This window comes from Rhipicephalus sanguineus, chromosome 10, assembly GCF_013339695.2.
Source record: "Rhipicephalus sanguineus isolate Rsan-2018 chromosome 10, BIME_Rsan_1.4, whole genome shotgun sequence".
NCBI lineage: Eukaryota > Metazoa > Arthropoda > Arachnida > Ixodida > Ixodidae > Rhipicephalus > Rhipicephalus sanguineus.
In genome coordinates, this window is record NC_051185.1 from 9611001 (window position 1) to 9634169 (window position 23169).

Sequence of the window (23169 nt, forward strand, 5' to 3'; positions counted from 1 at the left end):
CCCGGTTCTGGCTTAGCTTTTCACAGAGCAACTGTCCTCACTTGAATACGAGTCTTTCCGTTTTAAGCTTTTGCGGTGAGTTGTGTAGCTTTTTTGTTCAGTTGCATTTGGAGTCTTCGATCTGTGTTCTTTTTATCACGTATCCTTTTGTTATTTTTTCAGCCCCTTTGTGGCATTTTCCGTCCTCCTAGAGCCAGGATACTGGTCTGCAAGCTGTTTAAAGTGAAATAAAACGAATTTAATTAATTAATCATTAATTATTCGACTCATTGAGTAATAAATAAAGTACTCAATCAATGGAGTAATAATAATAAATTAATTGATCAAACAATTAATGATTATCTTTCTACATTAGTGCACTCCTATTTGGCGTTTCGCATTCGAACATAGAATACGAAACCTTCAATCACCGTGGTTTCTGCTCGTAGAGCAGGGCCAAAGTTATGGCCCTCTGGTAAACGCCACTCTTCAGTTCGCTTTAGTGAGCACCGTGCCGGTTTTTTCCCAACGGCTGCCCTGCAACACTCTAATCATTGTGTCGAGCGCAGTTGTGTGAGCTGCATCCCTCGAAGGCTACATTTACCGCCAGTATAGCATCTCCGTAGGTTACGTGCACTTCGCCATATTTGTTGAACTCTTAACATTGTGGTTCTCCGGGCCACTTGGTACATGATGGCAAAGTGAAGAGTTCCAGCACGTTTAGACGCGAGCACAAGAGAACAAATAGAGTGAAAAGGGGAAATATGCGAAGCGTTCCATATCAGGAAGTTAGGCGCTCAATAATCTGTCAGTGAGCCTCCGGTCGATGTGACAGATAAGGAGTTTCAATATCTGGCAAAACTATATTTTCACCATGTATCGCACGTGTTAATACCCGGTTAACAAATAAGGAAAAAAAGGTGGGTGGTGGTGGTGGAGCGGGTTAGTTTGTATGTTTGCATGACTACTGCTGTTGGTTATTTACGCATGCCTGACGCTGTTAGTGCCTCCTTTTAGTAAACTTCAGTTGTTTTGTCCTCTGCGCTTCTCCTCTTGTGCCTTGTGGGACCCTTGGCAAATAACCCCAAGTGACAAACTTTAAAAAAATCCAGAACAGAGCGGCAAGGTGTAAGTCAGTGCTCGAGAAATGGCAGTTGCACTAAAATACAAAGTAATAAGCAAGGAAATTGTTTTCATCTCGTCTAAGAAAACTACGTTTAAATCTATTCTATCAAATATTTCATGGCAAAAGCAGCATTCGAAAGAAAATGTAGACCTACACGGTCCCCATTATGCCTCTTCGCGCAATGATCATTCTTTTAAGATTTTAGAATACCGCACCGATCTAATGTGTACTCATTCTTCGTTCGCTCCATTAGCGAATGGAATCGCTTATCAGATCAGCAAGTGTGCTGTACCAATGCAGATGTGTTTTTTTTTTCGACATTGTAAATACAGCCAACTAACGCGTGTTCATTATGCGCGGATATGGCCAACTTAGAACATATGCTCTGGAGGTGCCCCGCGTTACGCGGCCGCGAAGGCGTCACGCCGTCCAGATGGGAGGCTGCTTTTAGTAGTTCCGGAGTCGAAGAACGGCTGTGGGCAGTCCAACGGGCCCGCGACGCAGCAGAGAGACTTGGCCGTTCTGTTCCGACGTGGGAGCGGCCCGCTACAGGCTAGAGCGCCTTCCGAAGGACGTTAATAAAGTTTTTTCCATCCATCTATTGTAACCCCCGGCTGCAGCGCATTCGGGCTAATTAGGGCAATCATTGAATAAAGAATAAATCATGAATAATTTCTTAACGTGCTGGAACCCTTCGCCTTGTCTTTAACCCTTGTTTGTTACCGCGTCCTACGTACTCGTGGTTTTCTAACGCACAGTCCTCTAACGCGCATCCTCTTTCATGGTGACCTGCTGCGCAGAGGTCCGCTGTCCGGAGCCGAAGGCGAGTGACAGCTGGACGGTGATTAAATTCTCCAGCAGCCTGGTCGGCTCGTCGGTCGAGTATTCCTGTGAGTCGGGCTACGAACTGGAGGGTCTCAGCACCAGAGTCTGCCAGAGCAGCGGTCGCTGGAGCGGGCAAGCCCCAAACTGCACTCGTAAGTGTGACGCTTTGCCTTCTTGTTGCATAAGAATGAGCAGCGCCAGAGCTAAATCTATCGTACAAAAAAGCGCGGACTTGGGCCTACAGGTGCTTATTGAAGCTGTATAGAAAAAGTCACACGGTGTCTGATGCGTTTGGCTAAGACTACTCGAAGGCGTACACCATCTGCTTTGAACACGGAAGTGTTTTATGCTGGGGTCCACCAAGCCTTTAGTGATGTATTTTTGTCACGGATATGATGTTGATAAAATGGACGCTAACGGATGAGAAAGAAAAAAAAACTGAGAAAAAGTTTCCCCGCCGAGAATCGAACCTACGACTTCCTGGCCGCGACGACAAGCGCCCGTCACACTACCCACAAATTCTTCTCAGTTGACTGTATTGAAAATTTGTGAATGCGCATGAGCATACAGAATCAGGTAAGGAACTTCAGTCTTCAACAATCGTCCGTCGCGGTGGTACTGTAGCTACGGTGGTCGGTTGCTGGCCCGAAGGTCGCGGGTTCGATCCCTGCATCGGCGTCGCATATCGATGGAGGCGAAATGCTAGAGGCATGTGTACTGTGCGATGGCATTGCGCGTTGAGAAACACCAGACGGTCGAAATTTCTGGAGCCTTCCACTACGGCATGCCTCACAATCGTGTCGTGGTTTTTGCAAGTAAGACATCCGACATTATTACTATTAGTAGTAGTAGTAGTAGTAGTAGTTGCATTAGTAGCCTTAAGCAGAAGGGGAAAAAAACTTGAATGTACACATGTTAGTGCATGCTTGGTAGACCATCAAGTGTGAAGGGATAGTATGCAATTCTACAACGCATCTCCTCAAGTGTCGCTGTCAGATATGAAATCGCGTCAATTCATCAATGTATACGTCAACACCATCGCATTGTAACGCATGCTCGTACATCTCATGTTCCTCGTTTCGCCTGCAGTGGTGGACTGCGGCAACCCGTCGGTGATCAGCAACGGTCGCGGACTGATCATGAACGGGACCACGACGTTCGGAAGCATGGTCGAGTACGAGTGCCTGCACGACTTCAAGCTGATCGGCGACGCCATCAGGACTTGCGGGGAAGACGGTCACTGGAGCGGACAAGAACCACGATGCACTGGTGAGCATTCGACGGGGCAGTAACTTACGCCTAACGCTCCACGGTTCTTACTATTTGACCAGCATCGCTGCTACCAAAGCCAAAGTTGACAGCGACATGTCACTAACGCCAACCAGTTTATATTATAAAAATAACTGGTCCAACCGCTCTACCAATGATGCAATACGTGGCGTTTCTTCTGACGTCACGTCACCCGGACTGTTGTGGCGTAGACAGACACTCCCACTTGAAAGATAAGTAACGGGCGTTGCTATGGGGCTTGCAACAAGGTCAGTGACGTGTTCGTGCAATGATACTTTTCCAATTGCCCCTCTCCTCCTGCTCCAGTTGACAGAGCTGCACACAGCGCGCGACTTATAACTATAGGGTGAGGATTTCCTCTACCCGTTTCGTCCTCATCTGCCAGCGCTCCGGAGCCTGGCGGAGTTCCTGGAGGAGACGGGTAGAGCGGCCTACCGCTGAGCGCGGGTCCTTCCACCCCTGCCCTTGCAGCCGGTTTGATTGCTACTACGTCCGAGCCACAACGACACTCTTAACACTCCTATCCACTTTTCTCCCATCCCCACCTACCCCAAGACGCTGCGCCGTGCTCCCTATAGGGCTGCAGAAATTAGGCGTCTTATTCTTCCTCTAATCACACAATCAACTATAGGGTGTAACCATACCATTATAACTATAACCTTATAACTATAGGGTGAGCCAGCCACGATGTAGGGATGGTAGGAAAAGGATCAGACCTAGCGAAAAGATAATGTTATATTACGTCCGCCATGATTGCGTGGAACACGACACCAGGTTCACGAGCTCCCTGTCGAGCCACACTGTATACGGATGAACAAATCGATCGATCAAGATACGATTGCTCACTATTAATGTATCAATGTCATGGCATAGTAGGCACTGAAAGGGGCAATTCAACTATCCGATGACAGCACAAATTACATATATTACCAGCTCATGTGGGAAGCGACGAAATGCGCGATATAACTTTCTCAGGGCTTCAATGCGTTCTGTGCAAGCCGACAAGGACGTGGGCACAGAATACAGAAGTGATATTAATTCGTGGAATTGTAGTCAACATTCAGCTTGTTTTGTAGGTCGGATGTGACATTCCATTCACTTTTGTCTTCAAAAAGACGTTGGAGCACATTCACTGCTTTTTAATTCAACCATCATGGTCATAGGCCTAGTACTTTCGCTAATGAAAAAGTTCGCTCTGAGTGTCCAGCAAGTGGAGTTTCTGTTGCCTGTTTTTGTTTTCACAGTAGCTAATCTATGACGTGAAAGACGTAAAACTGACATTTTCCACGCTTCTTTTTTCAGATATTCCGATGATTGGCAATGACATAGAAGGTGCCGACAGCAATCGTAAGCATCGCCACTTCAATCTCTATTTGTCGATTGAGTATGGCTAACTTAAACAGCACAAAATTACATTGCAGGTGCGGACTTCACCTACGATTCCTCGAGGACAGTGGGAATCGCTATTGCTGTTGGTGCCGGAGCTTTGCTTGTGATCGCAATTGTAGTGGCCATCGTTTGGATGCGAACGTAAGTACCTTTTTTATGGGGTCACGATTTATATTCAAATTGTACGTTTGTTTTGCAACATTGCTGAACCTAAGTATAACGTACAGTGTGGACCTAGCAATATGCGCTAGTTAGTTAATAAGCGAAAAATTGTGTAACAGGTAACGTTGCTAGAGCCAAAGTTTCGATAAGCGGACTTGTTCTTGTCAAGGTAGGAAATTGTCTTTTTGATGGTTGCTGCCCTGAGGAGGACAAATTAACTTGTTGGAACGTTGGCTCCACGGAAATTCCTTCTTCAACAATGTTCGTCACTTGAATCCTCCATGTTCCCCTGGGAGTTTGTTCGGGGGAACATGGAGTGCTCGCCGGAGCACGTAACCCCGGCACTCTAAAAATCAAGGTCCGTGTCCTCGTAAGGAGAGACAGTTACGAGTCGCCACTTTTCTCTTCATTCTTTCTTAAATAACCATTTAGAGAGAACACGGAGGCTTTAAGTTAACAGAGGCACTTAAAGCTGCCTCAGTAATCAATAAGTCTCGATATATCGCCCTTCACAATTTGTTTAATAACAAACATTCATAGTAGGGCCTTGTGAATGTGATTGAAAAGTTACCTTTTGATCCATTTCATCCTTAGTTCTAATTTTCAGTACACGGCTTGTTACACATAACGTCTGAGAATAACCTACATTCACGTTTCGTTAGTGTGAACGACATTATTGTTCTGAAAATTAATAACACTTAAGACGACTGCACTGAGTACACCTTAAGGTATGATTTAATTGGCGGTGGGTTAGCTGAGCATTACGCGTCGTTAGTAAGCCGTTGTAGTGCACTCACTTTACTGAAAACAGAAGTCGGCGTCAAAATTTTGTTGCGGTTACTTTGGACGAAGTTTAGTTAGAATTTAGAGCACCGTTTTGTGCTAAAGTTGTAGGTGAAACAGCCGTGTTCAGTCGCAAATAAATTTGCAAAGTCCCGACTTATAGGTAAAACAATGATAGTTTTAATTACCACGAGGAACGTCATGATTGGTGATGCTTTAAGTTAGCATAGATTGATACTTTCATGGGAAACATGAAGGCTTAGTTCCCGCTTTCCTATTTATTTATTTATTTATTTATTTATTTATTTATTTATTTATTTATTTATTTATTTATTTATTTATTTAAAAATACCTTGCAGGTCTCCGTTGAGGCCTTGTGTAAGGGGGCAGTACAAAAAAGTAAACTTCCGTAGTACTTTCATAACACAATATGCATGAACAGCAGTGTCAGGGTTGCCAATGGTGGCTACTTTTCGCCAAATTGGCGAATTTGAGAGGCCCGTGGCGACCTAAAATTATGAATGGCGACATGGCGAATTTTTGGCGATTTTCAGCTTAGGTCTCCACTGAGTTATGCATCCTAAGCTCAGTGCCTTCCCAACGAATGAGCGGCACTATTCTCTGTATTTTTCTGGGTTTTGAGGTGCACATTGCGCGCCGTTCTATATGTACATCCAGTAACTCGCGTGTATCTCCTCAATTCATCTAGATGCTTCTAACTCAATTCATCTAGATTCATCTAGATGCTTCAGAGCTTCGCTAAAGTTTCGCTTCTGAAGGGGCTGTATGACGGGTTGGTCGTGTGTTCCAGCCATTTGTTCCGCCGAAGCTCCAACTATTCTGAATAGCTTGGCGACCTGTTCACCGCTGCAGTATCCCCTACTCGAGTGATTATATATGAAAGGGACAGTGGCGTCCCGTATCATATTAGTTCACACTGAAAGGCATGACTCACTAATGAACGATACCTGTAAGAATTCTGTCTTACTACTTTCAATAAACCTGTTAATCCTTTTTTTCATATGAGGGGATGTAAAGCTGTCTACATACAACGCCTTCGCGGCTTTCGCCTAAGGTTTACCACACTTTTACCTTTGAAACGAGCGGACAGGGATGGAAGGATATCATGAGCGTTTTATCCTTTCATACTTGCGCCTCCGCGCACATCTTGCGGCTAGTCGGAGAACCAGGTGCACCAAGCACTCCCATGGTGAAGGGGCGATGCGCCTGGCATTGAGAAATGTCAATATACTTTAAGGGCTTTGAATGGCACTGTATTCTACGGGGCTATACATCAGTGGAAATTCTTATTGCTAGGATATGCCGCACATATCTAGAATGGCGACTTTTTTTGGCGAAATTTGTAAAAAAATGGCGACTTTTGGCGACTTTCTGCTCGTCGTTTGGCGACATTTACTCGAAAGTCAGTGGCAACCCTGAGCAGTGTGTACCAGATCCCATAATAAGGAGAAGGGCAGTACTAAATAATTAGTCAATGCAGCATCGGTAACAAATACAAAGCAACACCAGCAAAGATAAAACATATAATAAGGAAATAATCATACGGGGTATTATCTATAAAGTCGTGTAGTCAAACAATATTTAAATGTTATACTATGTTGAAATGCTATGTTTAAGGACTCTAGTCATATCAGGCGTTGGGATTTCTAACGATCAATAAAATACATGGGCGAATCAGATCCGCCAGTTCAGATGACGCGTTAGCCAGTGTAATCAGTATCGCCCCCTACAGGAAGGCCCAGCGGGTGAAGAACACGGAGAACGTTGACGTGAACCGTGGCCTGGAGAAGGACAATGCCACGGTGATGTCCTTCTCCCGATTAGCGCTCGAGGCTGCTGACGCCAACAGCAGCGCCCCTTACAGCAACGGCATCCGGCACAATCCGAACGGCCTGGTCACCTTCGCCGCTGGACCACAGCCAATCTACGCCAACGTCACGGTCAACGGACAGAACTTGACCTCGCCCACCACTGCCACCAGCGTGGCCAGGATCAACCTTGGCGTCCCGCCTTCGCCACCACACGCGCCCCCCAGACAAAACAACAACAATAACAACGTCAGCCATCACGCCCACCATGCGTACGGCAGCAACAGGGGACCGGCAGCGGGCATGAACGCGAACGGTCACCACATGTCCTCGACGCTACAGAGTCACGATGTGTGACCTCTCCACCAGAGCTCTCGCCATTGTTTGGATGTGAACGCCAAGTTTTGCGCCGTTGTATCTTGATCACACAGTGTAACGACTTCGGTGCCTTGTGAGCCTGCGTTTGATGTTTTTGAAGGTAAAGAAGCGACAGCTCATGACATTGGCGTTTCTTGCTGGTGAAGAACTTGAGACTGCCGGTAATCTCGCAGTGTCGACCGACCTTAATAGTGGTCGTTCATCCAGTGCATATATCACACCGTTGTGAGATGTGCATATCCGGTGGTTCGTGTGAGCTCCATGTAGCACTCGTCTGCGGATCCCTGACGTCGCCTTCAAGGAAGAACGGAAGCAGCTTTAAGTGGTCGTCGCAAGTGTTGTCGCGTAGTTGGGATGTGCGAGGAGCGCTCATTATCGTCAGCGGGCTATAAACATCCACTATAGTGCCTTACTGAAGAAGTACTACAGCGGGTTCAGAATGGAACGTGCGTGGTTACAAATATATGTGCGAAGATCTTTGTGTGGTGTTGGTGTAGATGTTACGCAAGCCGTGCGAACGTCTGTTCTGCCAGTGAGTACGTCAAGCGCACTGTGTGACACTTTTCAGACAAATGGACGTCGTCGGAAGCAATTGTGTATGAGTGTTATATTTTTACTTGTGATTGCTGTGACGCGGAATGATCACCCTCTGAAGCGTCTAAGCACTTTTGAATAGGAGAAGCGTTGTGAATGAACACAGAAGCTGCTCTCCGCGACAGTGGCGCCGTGATTTGGTTGAGTGGTGTTCGGGAACGTACTGCATGTCCCACGATGCAAAAGCAGGTGTCAAATGAAGAGAACCGCTGTTTGACAACTATACACTCAATGAAGATTTCCAGTGCCGAAGTCGGCATTTGCTTTTGTGGCATGCAGACGGTGACCATTTCGACAGGTGTCAGTGTTTAGATTGAGTAATGCTTGCAGGTGATCTGTATTGAGTAGGCAGTAGAGGGACGTCTTATTTGTATGTAATAGAATGTGTCATTAACGCAAGAAAAAAGTTGGCAACTGTGCTCAACAAGCAGTATGCGTTCAGGTAGTGGAACAAATAATTTTCGTTCGCACTGCATGAAAATCAAGTAGAACCAAATGCCCACAACTGCACCATTGTCAGTATGACAGCAAAACCTATTCATTTTACACGCGGCTTGTAACGTTGCTTATGTTGCTTAAGATGCACATAATAGCTGTTTTGCTTGAACGACACAACGGTTCACATTTGCACAACAAAATATAGAAACCTAGACAAGTAGCTGTCACAATGTTTCGAACAGCGTGGCATGATACAATGTGCAGTGAAATTTCAGTTTTCTTGGAACAGTCACTTTTGCATACCAATACAATGTCTTAGAACCGAAATGAATGAAGCAAAAAACACCTAGTTATACCACTAAGCTGGTAAAATACAGTTACCGTCAGCCTTCCTAAATAACTTACTGCAAAGAAATGAAAGAAGGGGAACGGTTAGAGCTTTTGTTGCGAAAACACAACAACACAGTCATGCTTATTGGCCTCACGTCGTTGCTGCAAAGAGAATATTCTTATTGACATTGAGTGACGTCTAAAAGCCGGGAACCTTCAATGGATGAGGACGGTACTTCTAGGCAGTCTTCGATTTTCCTGTTCAGTTACATAATAAAGTTTAGTTGTGCGACCAGGAAATTAATCTTTGTAGTAACGTATGCCAAATTAAAAACATGAGAAAAAAGTTTCTGATTACTGTTAACTCAAAGCTCATCAGGAATAATTTTGTGGGAACCGAGCGAGTCCATTCTTTGTTAGTAAAAACACTTCACGCTTAAGAATGCAACTTTGTCCCGTGACTACCACTCTTACACTGAAAAGTTAAGATCGAGTAATTGATGAACGTGATTAAAAATTTAATTTTCGACGACCTTTCGTTGCAACTAGAAGTGATGACAGTTGTGAAGCACTAAACAAAAAAAAATGTTATAAAATAGCTCTAATTTCGCGGCGTCAGTTATTTTGGTGTATGCAATGAGTAGTTTTCGATTGAGGCTTTTTTTCAGCATAGCTGTAGTTTGAGGTTGCTGCACTGTACAAAGAAATTGTTTGTAGCTTTAAGGGAAAGATGTTAGTCATTGGCCAAACCAGCATTCATATGGCTTGAAACATTTCCTCTGAGCGTATTCAAACAGGGGCTTCGTAATTAAATTTGGCACTCAAGCCTACCTTTCACTGATTACCTTAGGTTAAGCGCAATGGGCACTTGCCTACCTCAGTTGTACTTTCAAGTCTATTTGTGGAGTCCCATATGGTTGGAACTGTCACTTAGCAAATTTTACGGCGCTGCTTCTGCTGTACAGATCCATTTTCAATAGCTTAAAACAGCCCAAAACTAAGCTCGCTGTATGCAAGGTGGTCCTTTTTGTTTCTAGCAGACCATGAACACAAGTATTACGCTCTGATAGTCATAGCCTTTTATAATGTGTGATGTGCGTTGAACTTGACAGCGCACGTCGGAATCGTTTGGTCTGCTGTATAGATGAGCTTTGCGATGTGTGTAGCACGTGTTCCAGCAAAGCGGATGAATATTCGTGAACATATGCAGCAAAGACAAAAAAAATTTTTTTTCAGCTTGACATTTATAAATATTTCACAACTGATTATACTCAGAAACCGGCTCACGTACTGGGGCAAAGCGAATTAATTGACCCAAACTCCAAATGAAATGTACAGCATTGTCGCCAGTTTGTGAAAAAACCTATCCCCTTAGTAACTATGACTATCGTAATTGTACGTTAGAAAACATAATTTTATGCTACTTGGTCTTAGTGCGGTATAGATGCAGAAAGTAAATATTCTGGCTTTTACTTCAGCGTTGAATATCTTCTGATCAACAGCGATTCGCTTCTGAAATAGTTGCCCTGAGGGTATTAACTAAGAAGATGTGTCATTTTCCTATTTGGCATTGACAACGCACACGATATGTAAGGCTGTTAATAATGGGATGAGCTTATATGATGCTTATCGCTGCTGCACCCAATTTAGATACTTCTTGTAGCTTTCCAACAAACGGTAAGAGAGATATTTTCCCTTAATATCGGCAGTTAAAGAATTTTTCTTGCTACTTCCTCCTTAATTTTCAAATTTCGCGACTGGGAATGAACAATCTTTATTGATCGTTTTAATTGGTTTGCGCTCACATTGAATCTTACAGAGCCCGGCCAAATCGTTCCTAACTGCGTGAATGTGTTAACCTTACAGTACTTCATCCCAGCAGCACGTTTGTTTTGAAACTGCACGCCAAATGGTAGGTCACATGGTCTGACCGTTCATGAATTTAGAGGAAGCATTACCTGAGTGAATGACTAAACAAGTGAATGCCAATATGTTATAAATATACTCCATGAGTGACTATAATGCACCATTTGTTTTCTTTCAAGTGCAACAAATTTCACTGAATTTGTTCCAGCTGTAGTAAAATGGCGTTCCTGTAGCTGAAGCATGAAATTTAAAGAGGCAGTGCTCGATGTCGACCTCCTTTTTCAGTATCAATATCTGGCCGGACGAGGTGATTGCATCTTCAGCACAGGAATTTGCCTATATTGACGTCAAAGTTACGTGTGTCGTTTTGTGTTAAAAGCTTTCTCTTTTGAAAAGTTAATATATAAAATATACCAACCGAATCTGTTAGTGTGTGTGTGTCATTGACAGGAACCACAGAAAGATGCACCTGTAAGAGAGGTATTCATTTTTGTTTTAACGCTCTCACTTTCTGTTGTGAATGGATGCGATGTACAACGAAGCCTTCTGTTTCACTTACTCGATTTACTTTTGTACAGACTGTTACTAAGTTATTTGTCACAGGCACGGTTTCTAGGAGCGTGCGATAAACGATGCGCGCATCCTATCTTCGTGTTTCAGCACAGTTTTGTTTTTGGTTTCGGATCCCCACTTGCTGTTCGCTGTGCTACTGCACCCGTGAGTTGATGTTGTGAGAGTTTATTAAAAAAGTATGGAACACAAAACGAACGACTTGTACTATATTTATCTGTGACCAAGGAAAACTGTTTCAAGATTGTTTCGTTTCAGGGCTGCCATGACGAAGACGAATATTCTTGTCTAAATGCTGGCTCCGGGGACATTCCCTGTTGAACGATTTTTTATCACTTCAAACCATCACCTTTCGCTCCTTTCCTAAACTCCTTTCCCTAAGCTCCACCTTTCCCTAAACTTCTCATTTTAAACATGATGGAATATCTGTCATCTTGGTCTACAGCAGGAATTTCGACCCCGTCGACATCCCTAAGTTAGTTACGTTTTGCCCCTAATAACAGATAAGGGAACAGACACAATCAATTTGGAACACAGTACAATTAACTTAGTTAGGACATTCCTTTGTACGAGTCTCAGGCTCGCCTTTTTGAGCGCTCTTATTTTCTTCATCATTTATCAGCAAAGTCGTCCAAGTAAATAAATTGCTAAGCCCTCTTATTACCTTCCCTAATCTGCCTCCCCCTCTCCCCTTTTCTACTGTAATCCTACTATTAGTCATGTTTTCCTGAAACGAGAAAAAGAGAGACTAGATAAAGCAAAAGCTTGGAGGCCTACCGGCCGGTTTGCTACCTCACACATGGCAAAGTGCGCTAAGGAATAAAATAAAACGAAATGAGAGAAGGAGATGAGTGTCGATCCATCCGGAACTGCTTGTTGCCACCACAGCTAAACATTCTGCTACATGGTGTTTGCAGCACCGCAGCGAAAGAAGCAGGTAAGGTATTTAGTCAGCGCACAACTAGTTGACCATGAAACTTTTAAAGGGGCCCTGCAACACTTTTTCATCATGGTCAGAAAACGCTGCCGATCGGTAGTCGAGTCTCCTGAAAGCAGGTGAGCCAAACCAAGCGCAGCACGTGGCCTGGATTTTACAAGTAAATCTCAAAGTCAGCTAAACATCGCTCACTCTACTCTCTACAAATGACGGCACAAACTTATATTTGAGCATCGTTGACTGCATAGTCACTGCGCCCGCCGCGGTAGGCCGCTACGTTCCCGCGCTCTCACTGAAGGTTAGCCGCGCGTTCAAAGAAACAAAAAAAGTGCTCAAGGTCACGATGCGGGGTTGACGTGACTTCCTTCCCCCGTACCATCCCTTCCTACTTAGCTTCCAGCGCGTTCGTCGGGACAAGAGAAGAGAGAAATCGACTACAGCGTGCGACAAATCCCCGTAACTCCGCTAGTATTTGACGGATTGTGAAATTTTTTTGCAGCAGTTGATTTGTGAGGCAATAAACTCCTTTAATGAAGCCATTTGAGGCTATAGGCTTACCATCTTGTCTGAAAATAGATCGAAAATTCATTTCATCTAGAATCGACGAAACTTCTAACAAGCGAAAAATACATTTCCAAAGGCTTACCATTTAGTCCGAAAATAGACCGAAAATGCATTTCATCTAAAATTGACGAAAATTTAACAACCGAGAAGTACAACATTTTCAAAGGATAGGCTTATTCTTCCGTCCGAAAATATACCCAAAATTCATTTCATTTAATGAGGTGGTAGTGGTGGTATTATCGAAACCCAACATTGCCAAGAATTTTTTTTTATTTATTTCCAGCGATTCGTGTTTCATAAAAGAGGGACGGACGAACAGGTAAGGTTTTCTCATTGAGTCGGCATGGAAATGTTTACGCAGATGAAAAATTTTCCTCACTGCGCTGCATTCAGCTTATTTAGAGTAACAGCATGCTTATGCTATCAAAAGCGCAACTACTCAGTCAAACCACAAACCTTACCTGAATACCCTCAGCGTAGCGAATCTGTGTGATGAGCAAACTTCCTTTAAATAATCAAACCTCTACATACTCTACATCTTGCTCTACATACCTTCTTTCATAATAATTCGAGTTTGATACACCTGCTTGGTCATGCACGTATAACCTTCTAAGGTAAATGTTCCACTGATGCGTTTGCATCACGGCAATAGCTGTCGAATAGTGGCCGGAAAAGTCGAGACCCTTATCGCTTACACAACATTTCTCGACGTCAACTCAGCATCTTGTTCCGTATCAGAGCTGGAACACACGGTCCGCGGCCGGAACGGCTCGCTTCGAGATGCGCGGCTTCCTCCTCGATCTCACTTTTCTTTCTCATTTTTTCTGTGCTACGCTTAGCTCTACCCCGCCTCTTTCCCTCCTCCTCACCATCACATCTTTCCTCCTCAGGCCACCACCCTTTTCCACCCCTCTATACACTGTACTATACAAGGAATTTGCCGTGCGCTGCTAGCGTGCCTCAATAGCCTAGTGGTTAGGACGCTCGACTCCAAATCGGCGGGACGCGGGTTCGAATCCCGCCTCGTGAAGAATTCCTTTTGGGCAAGAATTTTTCTCTTTAAATTTTTCTTACCGCCTTTCTTTCTTTCTTTCTTTCTTTCTTTCTTTCTTTCTTTCTTTATTTCTTTCTTTCTTTCTTTCTTTCTTTCTTTCTTTCTCTGAGCTCGCTCTCAAGGTTATTACAGGCCACGCCGTAGTGGTGAGTAGTGGGGTTTGTCCTAATTGTGTGGCACATAACCGTTCATGATGATGATAGTTTTCGAGCGCGGTCACACACTCCACACACATTACGCCGAGCTAGAGCAGCTTTTCTCTGTTAAAACGGCAAGAGTGTCGCATTATGCGATGCCCTCTCCACCCCACGTACGTGACAGGAGGTTGGCTTCCTTGCAATACGGACCGTGGGAATTTTTTTTTTTTGTGTGGTTGCTGTTTCTGACACCTGAGGGACGAAAAATACGTATAGTAAAAGGTGTGACGTCAGACAAAAGTTGAGCCTTATCATGGGTGATAAGGGCCTCAACTTTTTCGACTAGTTTTGGCCATCTATTGCGGTGAAAGGGGAAGCTTCAGCTCGGAAGGCACTTAGTTATGTCGATCGCTGCGAGGTGTGACGTCAGACAAAAGTTGAGCCTTATCATAGGTGATAAGGGCCTCAACTTTTTTTACTGGTTTTGGCCATCTATTGCGGTGAAAGGGGAAGCTTCAGCTCGGAAGGCACTTAGTTATGTCGATCGCTGCGAGGTGTGACGTCAGACAAAAGTTGAGCCTTATCATCGGTGATAAGGGCCTCAACTTTTTTTTACTGGTTTTGGCCACCTATTGCGGTGAAAGGGGAAGCTTCAGCTCGGAAGGCACTTAGTTATGTCGATCGCTGCGAGGTGTGACGTCAGACAAAAGTTGAGCCTTATCATAGGTGATAAGGGCCCCAACTTTTTTGACTGGTTTTGGCCATCTATTGCGGCTAAGCAAACGTTTCAGGGGAAGTTTCAGCTCGGAAGGCACTTAGTTATGTCGATCGCTGCGAGGTGTGACGTCTGACAAAAGTTGAGCCTTATCATAGGTGATAAGGGCCTCAACTTTTTTTAGTGGTTTTGGACATCTATTGCTGTGAAGCGAACGTCTTAGGGAAGCTTCAGCTCGGAAGGCACTTAGTTATGTCGATTGCTGCGAGGTGTGACGTCAGACAAAAGTTGAGCCTTATCATAGGTGATAAGGGCCTCAACTTTTTCGACTGGTTTTGGGCATCTATTGCGGTGAAGCAAACGTCTTAGGGGAAGCTTCAGCTCGGAAGGCACTTAGTTATGTCGATTGCTGCGAGGTGTGACGTCAGACAAAAGTTGAGCCTTATCATCGGTGATAAGGGCCTCAACTTTTTCGACTGGTTTTGGGCATCTATTGCGGTGAAGCAAACGTCTCAGGGGAAGCTTCAGCTCGGAAGGCACTTAGTTATGTCGGTCGCTGCGAGGTGTGACGTCAGACAAAAGTTGAGCCTTATCATAGGTGATAAGGCCCTCAACTTTTTCGACTGGTTTTGGACATCTATTGCTGTGAAGCGAACGTCTTAGGGGAAGCTTCAGCTCGGAAGGCACTTATGTCGATTGCTGCGAGGTGTGACGTCAGACAAAAGTTGAGCCTTATCATAGGTGATAAGGGCCTCAACTTTTTTGACTGGCTTTCGGCATCTGTTGCGATGAAGCAAACGTTTCAGGGGAACCTTCAGCCCAGAAGGCACTTAGCTAGATCACTCGTTGCAAGGCGTGACGTCAGACAAAAGTTGAGCCTCGTCATCGGTGATGAGGTTCTCAACATTTAACAGCTATGCTGTCAAGCTCGTCGCAAGATGTCGTGACTCGAAATTATCATCATCATGGACAGGCAAGCGCTTTCTTCGCCCTCTGCTTCCTGTTCTGCTTCAATCCCAGGACTCGTCTTTACGGTCCCATGTCGTTAGTAACGTGCCCCTATTTTTTATGAAAAATAACGTTATTTTTTGTTTTGTAAAAAAAAAAAGGAGGCCCTGCATTTAGGCCTATCGAGATGAACAGATGGTCTGCATATTACATCAAGCTGCCTTGTATCTGAGCAATGCCAGCTGTGTGATTCGAACCACCGCCCTTTCGGTTATGAACTGAACACCATACGCACTCACCTATCAGCAAAGCGCACGATGCGCTGTTTTGAAGTTGGTCTGCTTACTACTGCAGCTCATGTTTTAAAAAAAAGTGGACTGTAGCATCGGTACCCACATCACCATATCGTTTTCTTTCTTTTTTTGCGCAATAATGCCGGCGCTGTGTTTCGAACCGCCGCCCTTTCGGTTACGAGCTGAGCACCTTACCAACTCGGCTACTGGAACTGACGAGATAACAGAGTTAAAAAGTTCGTCTGTAGATTATGCGGCCCATACTTCAGTATTAAACGCTGTGGTTCCGTTTCCGAGCTTTGGTACACCCAGCAATTCGTTAATAAATTTCGCTGGCCTTCTTGACGATAAAGGTAATCCTCAATTTTTTTTTATTTCTTGAAGATTCGTGATATTTTGACAAAGTTAAATCATTGCTTACAATCTTACAACAAAATGGTAAGCTTATAGCCTTTGGAAATGTAGGATTTTTTTTATTTTTAAAGGTTCATCGCATTTCGGTAAAATTAAATGTCGCAGCATTTCTGGCTAGTATGGTATGCCTGGAGGCACTGGAGATTCTGAATTTTTCGATATTTCGATGTTTCGTCGTATTTTCATGAAATTTCTTTAGGGTGCATTTCTGGCCGAAATGGTAAGGCTGTAGCTCTTCGAAGCCTTCGGAAAACAGATTTCGTGAGCACCTTTTTAGCAAGGTGCTCACCGCAGAGCTGGCAAATGGTGGCAGAGGTCGCCAATGCTGCTGTTGCATTTTGATACATTTATTTTTAGAATGTTCTTACCGAAATATTACGTTCATAGCTTTAGTACACACTGTGTTCTCACTTTTTTAATTCGGCTCGATTTTTGTGACGCTGTTTTTCTCAGAATTTCTGAACAAAAGGGCTAGCCCTTTGTAAATTTTTGAGGTTCCACTGACAGGTCTGCTTTGAAAAAGTTCAGGCGCTTATGACCAATGATCAGGCTCAACGTATGTCTAATGTCACGGCTTGCAACAATTGATCTAGCTAAAAAGCAGTCAAAAAAGTTGAGGCCCTCATCACTAATGATAAAGGCCTCATCGAAAAATAAAAAAAATCGAGAAATGTAAGATTTCCAAAAATAGACTTACCATTATGGGCAGAAATGCTCAGAAATTCAGTTTCTCTTACCGTATTCGGGCCGTCACCTGATGCACCTCCACCACCACCATCATCATCGACGGAGGGTGGGGCGGGGCAGAGGTTGATCCCCTCTTCCGGCCGGCTCACCCGAAAAAATCTGCCAGACCACTTTTAAAATAAAGTTTATTCACCCACTCTTACCGTCTTGAACGGCTAACACCAAGCACATCAGCTGAACTGCATGCAATAGAGAAAGCCATCTTTTCCTTCCAGCGGCAACCTCCTGGACGACGGGCTATCGTAATAGATTCGAAAGCAGCCCTACAGAACAGGAGCAACATCAATGCCACTCATAAACAACATCCAGTGGTCAGAGACATCGGTTATAACCATCACATGGCCTCATTTTCTGGCCACGCTGTCATGTTTCAGTGGATTCTCAGACACTGCGGCACACAGAGAAATGAGAAAGCGAATGTGGGTGGATGGATGGTGGAACTTTATTAAATATAGTCCTGAGAGACGCGACTAGCGCGCAGTGGGCTTCTCCCACGTTGGGACGGGCAGGCTTAGCCTGACCGCCGCATCGTGGGCTCTCTGGACGGCCCAAAGCTGATCCCCCTTGTTGGGGCTTCTGATGGCGGAGCTTCACTTGGCTGGGTCGTTTATACTTAAGGAAAATTCGGTGAGCATACTTCACTAAATCAGATGCAGCAGCAATGTCAAAAAAGGTATGGCCACGAGGAAAGAAATCGATTTTGGATTCTCGCGCCTCAAGATCTCTGTCACCGTTCTATAGACGCAGACTTGAAATCAAGACTTTCGCATCTCATTCCTCATCACTTTGAGACACTCTATCATCGACTTCGCCTCGACGCAGCATTCACTGATAGCTACATGTGCTGCCTTGGTTTGACCATTGACCCATACTGCAACAACTGCGGTGCGTTAGAAGCAATGCAACATATTTCGTTGGATTGCTAGGCATACATAGAAGGAAGAACTTGTCTCCAAAGTAGATTATGCTCCACTTCCCAAGCACCGCTAGGTCTCGGGAAAATACTTGAACCTATGTCTGAACCTTCGAGCATCAGCAACGTCAAATTTTAAGATTTCTTTTCAGTTTCTTCGAGGACATTAACCGAATTGATAAAATGTAAAGTAACTTACACCACAGCCATTACGTTGTCACATGCACATACCACGATCATAATATTTCTTTTTTCCTTTCCTTTTCCTGCCCTCCTTCTCCTAGGGCCTTTGTCCTCAATGCCTTTCCCCTATACAGAGTAGTATGTAGTCGCCTCTGAATTCTCACGCCGGCTGAATTCTCTGTTTTTTATTAAAGAACTTTTAACTGGGAAGCAGTAAACTCGCTGTGGGCGCTTCATTGCAATAATTCATGTTGGCGGACTAAAAGCGATCTGCTGGACAATGCCTAAGGTCGGCAACAGGAATTTCACATTTCAGGAGAATTCCGACTTTGAGAAAATTGAATTTTTAAACCGCGTTTCCATGATCTCGTGATGCCTTCTTCGGGCCGTTCCACAGGCTGACGAACGCTGGAAAAACATCAAAGACGCCAGGCCGATTCCGCCCGAAAACAGCGCCCCGGGGTCGTCCGCAACCTAGAAAGAAAGAAAGAAAGAAAGAAGAAGAAAGAAAGAAAGAAAGAAAGAAAGAAAGAAAGAAAGAAAGAAAGAAAGAGAGAAAGAAAGAAAGAAAGGAAGGAAGGAAGGAAGGAAGGAAGGAAGGAAGGAAGGAAGGAAAGAAAGAAAGAAAGAAAGAAAGAAATAAATAAATAAATAAATAAATAAATAAATAAATAAATAAATAAATAAATAAAGAAAAGCAGTATGTTAGGCACGCCCACTTGTAGCTTCGCTTGCCGCCATTTTCTCTATGGGGAAGCGCTCCCGAATTTTTTGTATGACATACTGCTCTGGGACGGATGTTCCTAGCACAGAATACAGTATCTTCTCGAGGACGCTTAACACTGCTTGACATCTTTACCGCAAATAAAAGATGAGTACAGTGGAAGGAAGAACACCTCCCGTGTTGTCGTACCTTCCACTGACCTCGTCTTTTGTTTGCGGTCAAGGTGCCAAGCAGTAAACACTAACTAGGCCAGACACAATTTCTTCTGTAGTTAGTGTAGTGTAGGACACTAAAGAGCAAAACGATTTTTCTCGCATTAGTAAAGTAGTCTTCCACGATACCAAAAACACCACGCTTGCTGCGAGAAGACGCTCAATAAGCGAGAAAACGCGCAAGAAGAAAATACAGGTGGCGACGCCACCTTGGAATTCCCGCACCATTTGCCGTGACGTTACATATTTTTGAGGGCGCCTGCTTGGGCCTACGTAGTTCCTGATATGTTAAATCGAAGCACATTGACCTCTGAGGGGGCCAGTGACTTGACATAACGAGTTTGTGGAAACATCGTCGAGCCAGTGGCGCCAAAATACGTTAAATGCTCTTTGAAATCTTTTACGTCACGAATTACAAAGTTCGGCGCGAAATTTAAAAATGAATCTTTGAACTTGGTTTTTTCCTCTAATGATAAACCTATGGTGGTGAAATAAACTACACAAGAGTTCTCCGAGCACACTTTATCAATCTAAACCAATTCATTGTTTCTCTTTAGTGTCCCTTTAAAGGTACGAAGACACTGGCGGGGCGACCCTCTCCAGCGCGCCGCTCACGAGACGCCACTTTTCTCTCCTTCGGAGCGCCAACGCTCCTCTCCAGTCGTGCGAATCGCTTCCTGGCCTATTATCGCTGCTGCCGCTGGCTGTCGCGCTAGCAAACCACCAGTCAGCGCCTGCTTTTCCTCATCACACGGGTGTCTTCATAGCAACTGGACAATGTTCTCCTCACCCGCGCCACCTCTCTACGCTTGTCGGGGAGAAGCCGCGAGCCGGCGGGTGCGCGCGCATCGACATGTCCACTCTTTTCTCATAACTCACGCACCAGCAATGTGGACAGCGCGCCGTTGCTTGCCGAGCGAAGTCGCCGACGGGCGGGACGCTGCCGTGGCATGCTTTCCGCCAGTGTGCACGTACCTTAACATGCTCGTGATCGGCTTCTCGTTTCCTTCGATATCCCTCCTCTTCTTCCTTGGAAGAGAGCACCTTCTTAGGCTGACCCATCTTATCGGTAGATCATATACTCATGCCGCCGAGCGCTCACAGTCTCTGTTATATAGGAGAACACTGACACGTCAGCGTGCTCAAAGCGTGCGACAAGCCTCTGTAACTCCACTTGTTATTGACGGAGTTGAACATTTTTTGCGGCGATAGATTTGTAAATGTGGGGCACTTAACTCTGCTTATGAGGTCATTCTACGATTACTTGAAAACATGTTTCATGGCCCTTTTAAGTTACTTCTCTACTGCAAAAATTCGTCACATAGAAAAGAGCCGTTTATTGAAAGGCAGATAATTTAGCTGCCAAATGGAAATCGCTCACTTGCAACTCTGCGTGGGGAAGGGTAGTGGGGAGAGAAAGACGAGAAGAGAGAGGTGTGAAAACGTTAAGCATAAAATGTTAAAATAAGGGGAAAAAAATAAAATCAGACGCCGAGTTTTCTGGCTCCTAGGCGGGAACGTGCGCTGGTTGAGCATCTCACTGTGTGAATCGTCCTACAACGTGTCTTGCAAGAACGCAAAGCTCAAGCTGTCAGTTACCACCCGATTTTGGTGTCTACACTCCATTAAGCTAAAATTATTTCTGGGTTCACTGTTGCTGTCATCTTGACAGTTATTTCACTCTCTCCAGGATAGACTTGCTTACCTTACACGTTGCTTACGGCGGGAGGCTAGATTTGTTGAGGGAAATAGCCGTAGAATTCTCACGCATTTTCATGGGGAACTAACACATATAAAAGACTGCGATTCGGGCGCGATCGGTAGAAGTATTAAAGGGACACCAAAGAGAAAGCCGATTTTTCTCGTATTAGTAAATTAAATTTTCACAATACCGAAATCACCAAGCTTGCCCCGCGAGAAGCAGCTTCGTAGGCGAGAAAACGCTCAAAAAGAAAATGCGGGGGCGTGGGGGAGGGGTGACGCCATCTCGAAGTTCCCACACCAATCGCCCTGATCTCATAGATTTTAACGGCATCCACTAGGACCTACGTCGTTATTAATCGATAACAATGAAGCACATTGTCCTCTGAGGGGACCACAGAGTTAACATACCAAGTTTCGAGAAATTTCTTTGGGCCAATGTCACCGAAATATGAACAATGCACTTTGCAATCCGTGGCGTCCCGCGCGGATATTTCGGCACGAAATGTAAAAACGAGCTTTATACCTCTGTTTTCTCCTGTATTATTAAAGCTGTGACGGTGAAATTAACGACGTTAGAGTTTTCAAAGTAAAGTTTATTAATATAAACCAATTCGTTGTTTCACATTGGTGTCTCTTTAAGTGTCAGAAAACAGGTGGCAGGGTTCCAGTCAATTTAGCGAGAACAACATGCAGAGATTTTGAAAGTGCCCTATGTCACGTCAGCGCGCTGGAACAAATGAACGGATTGTTTGCAGTTCCTCTTGACATTACGCCACGCCCAAAATGGCGTCTTTGTTGACGTAAAATACCAGCACAAGAGCAATAGACCGACGCACGGTAACGACCCTGTTTCATGTGCGACGTGTGCAGTTCCCGCCCAGTACACGTGTCCCCGCATGTAGTTATAACTAACAGCAACGTCCTTCGTTACCACCTTAACTACTACTGCCCTTACAAAAATATGTTTAGATAGTCCATATAAAGTTTGTAGACATCTGTCTATAAAATCAATTGACGTTCTATAGCTGAGTTCTTTAGACTGGTCTATAGACAGTCTATGGAATAGTGGCCACACTCGTTTTTATAGACCAGTCTACAAGAAAGTCTAAGTCTATAGATTGGCTATAGAAGGTCTGTAGATTAATAAAAATTCATGCGTTTAAACCGATGTCTGCTGAATGTCTATAAACAAAAGTCTATAGGCTCATATAAATCTACTTTGGTTTACTTTTGTCTATAAAATATCCACAGACAAATGTCTGTAGACTATCCATAGGCTATTCCTATGACCCAGTATATAGAGTGTCTACGGACTTATTACCTCACAAATATACTGTGGTCTACAGATTGCCTAGAGGCAGTTCCTGTAGATTAGTGATGTATAAATTTATCCCAATAAATTCTGGAAAAGAAAACGAGGCAAAGCACACAGAAAAGAATGACAAGCACAAGCGCTGACTTACAACAGAGCTTTAATCAGAAAAAGATACAAAAATATAAAAATTTACGACAAAGCATGCGCGAAAAACAAATGCAGACCCATTTTTGCATACAATGTAACGAAGCTACTTCTCCGTTAATAGAACTTTTACTAGACAGACGATGTATGGTTCATCAAACAAAGAAAATATGGAGTAGCAGAACCAATATCTGCCCCAATTTTTCTCACACAGATGCAGCAACAAGGAGAGCATGCACTCGCTTAACAAGTTTAATTGAACTGAAGCTCACATCCACCAACGATAATTTACATATACGTGGTGTGCTACTTCGAATGAATTAAGTTTGTAGTTGTATTTGTGTACTTACTGTTACTACCAGTTCAAAACGTGTTTCAGACAAATGAATTGCCTTACAGTGAGCCTCGTGTACAAACCTAATGAACGAGCGAATGGGAATTTTTTCGAAGGGCCTCGTTTCTTTGTTAGACACAACCAAATTAATCGAACAGACAATTAAGCCAGGGAAAGCATGGCGGACATTAATTGTCGTCTTTAAAGGGGCACTGAAGAGCAAAACGATTTTTCTCATATTAGTAAATTACTCTTTCACGATACCAAAACCA

General features: G+C 44.2%; 1 protein-coding gene across 2 annotated transcripts in view; it reads left to right on the forward strand.

The window, feature by feature from the left end:
* Nucleotides 1–11878, forward strand: part of LOC119406988 (CUB and sushi domain-containing protein 3) — a 230183-nt gene extending 218305 nt beyond the window's left edge. The window contains exons 18-22 of one of the 2 annotated variants that reach the window (XM_037673808.2): nucleotides 1906–2082; nucleotides 3020–3199; nucleotides 4523–4567; nucleotides 4642–4750; nucleotides 7293–11878. In XM_037673808.2, coding sequence (XP_037529736.1) covers nucleotides 1906–2082; nucleotides 3020–3199; nucleotides 4523–4567; nucleotides 4642–4750; nucleotides 7293–7740 — 959 coding nt within the window. In that variant the 3' untranslated portion in view covers nucleotides 7741–11878. The remainder of the gene's footprint in view (nucleotides 1–1905; nucleotides 2083–3019; nucleotides 3200–4522; nucleotides 4568–4641; nucleotides 4751–7292) is intronic. The other variant, XM_037673809.2, reaches the window with a different exon arrangement.
* The last annotated feature ends 11291 nt before the right edge of the window (nucleotides 11879–23169 follow it).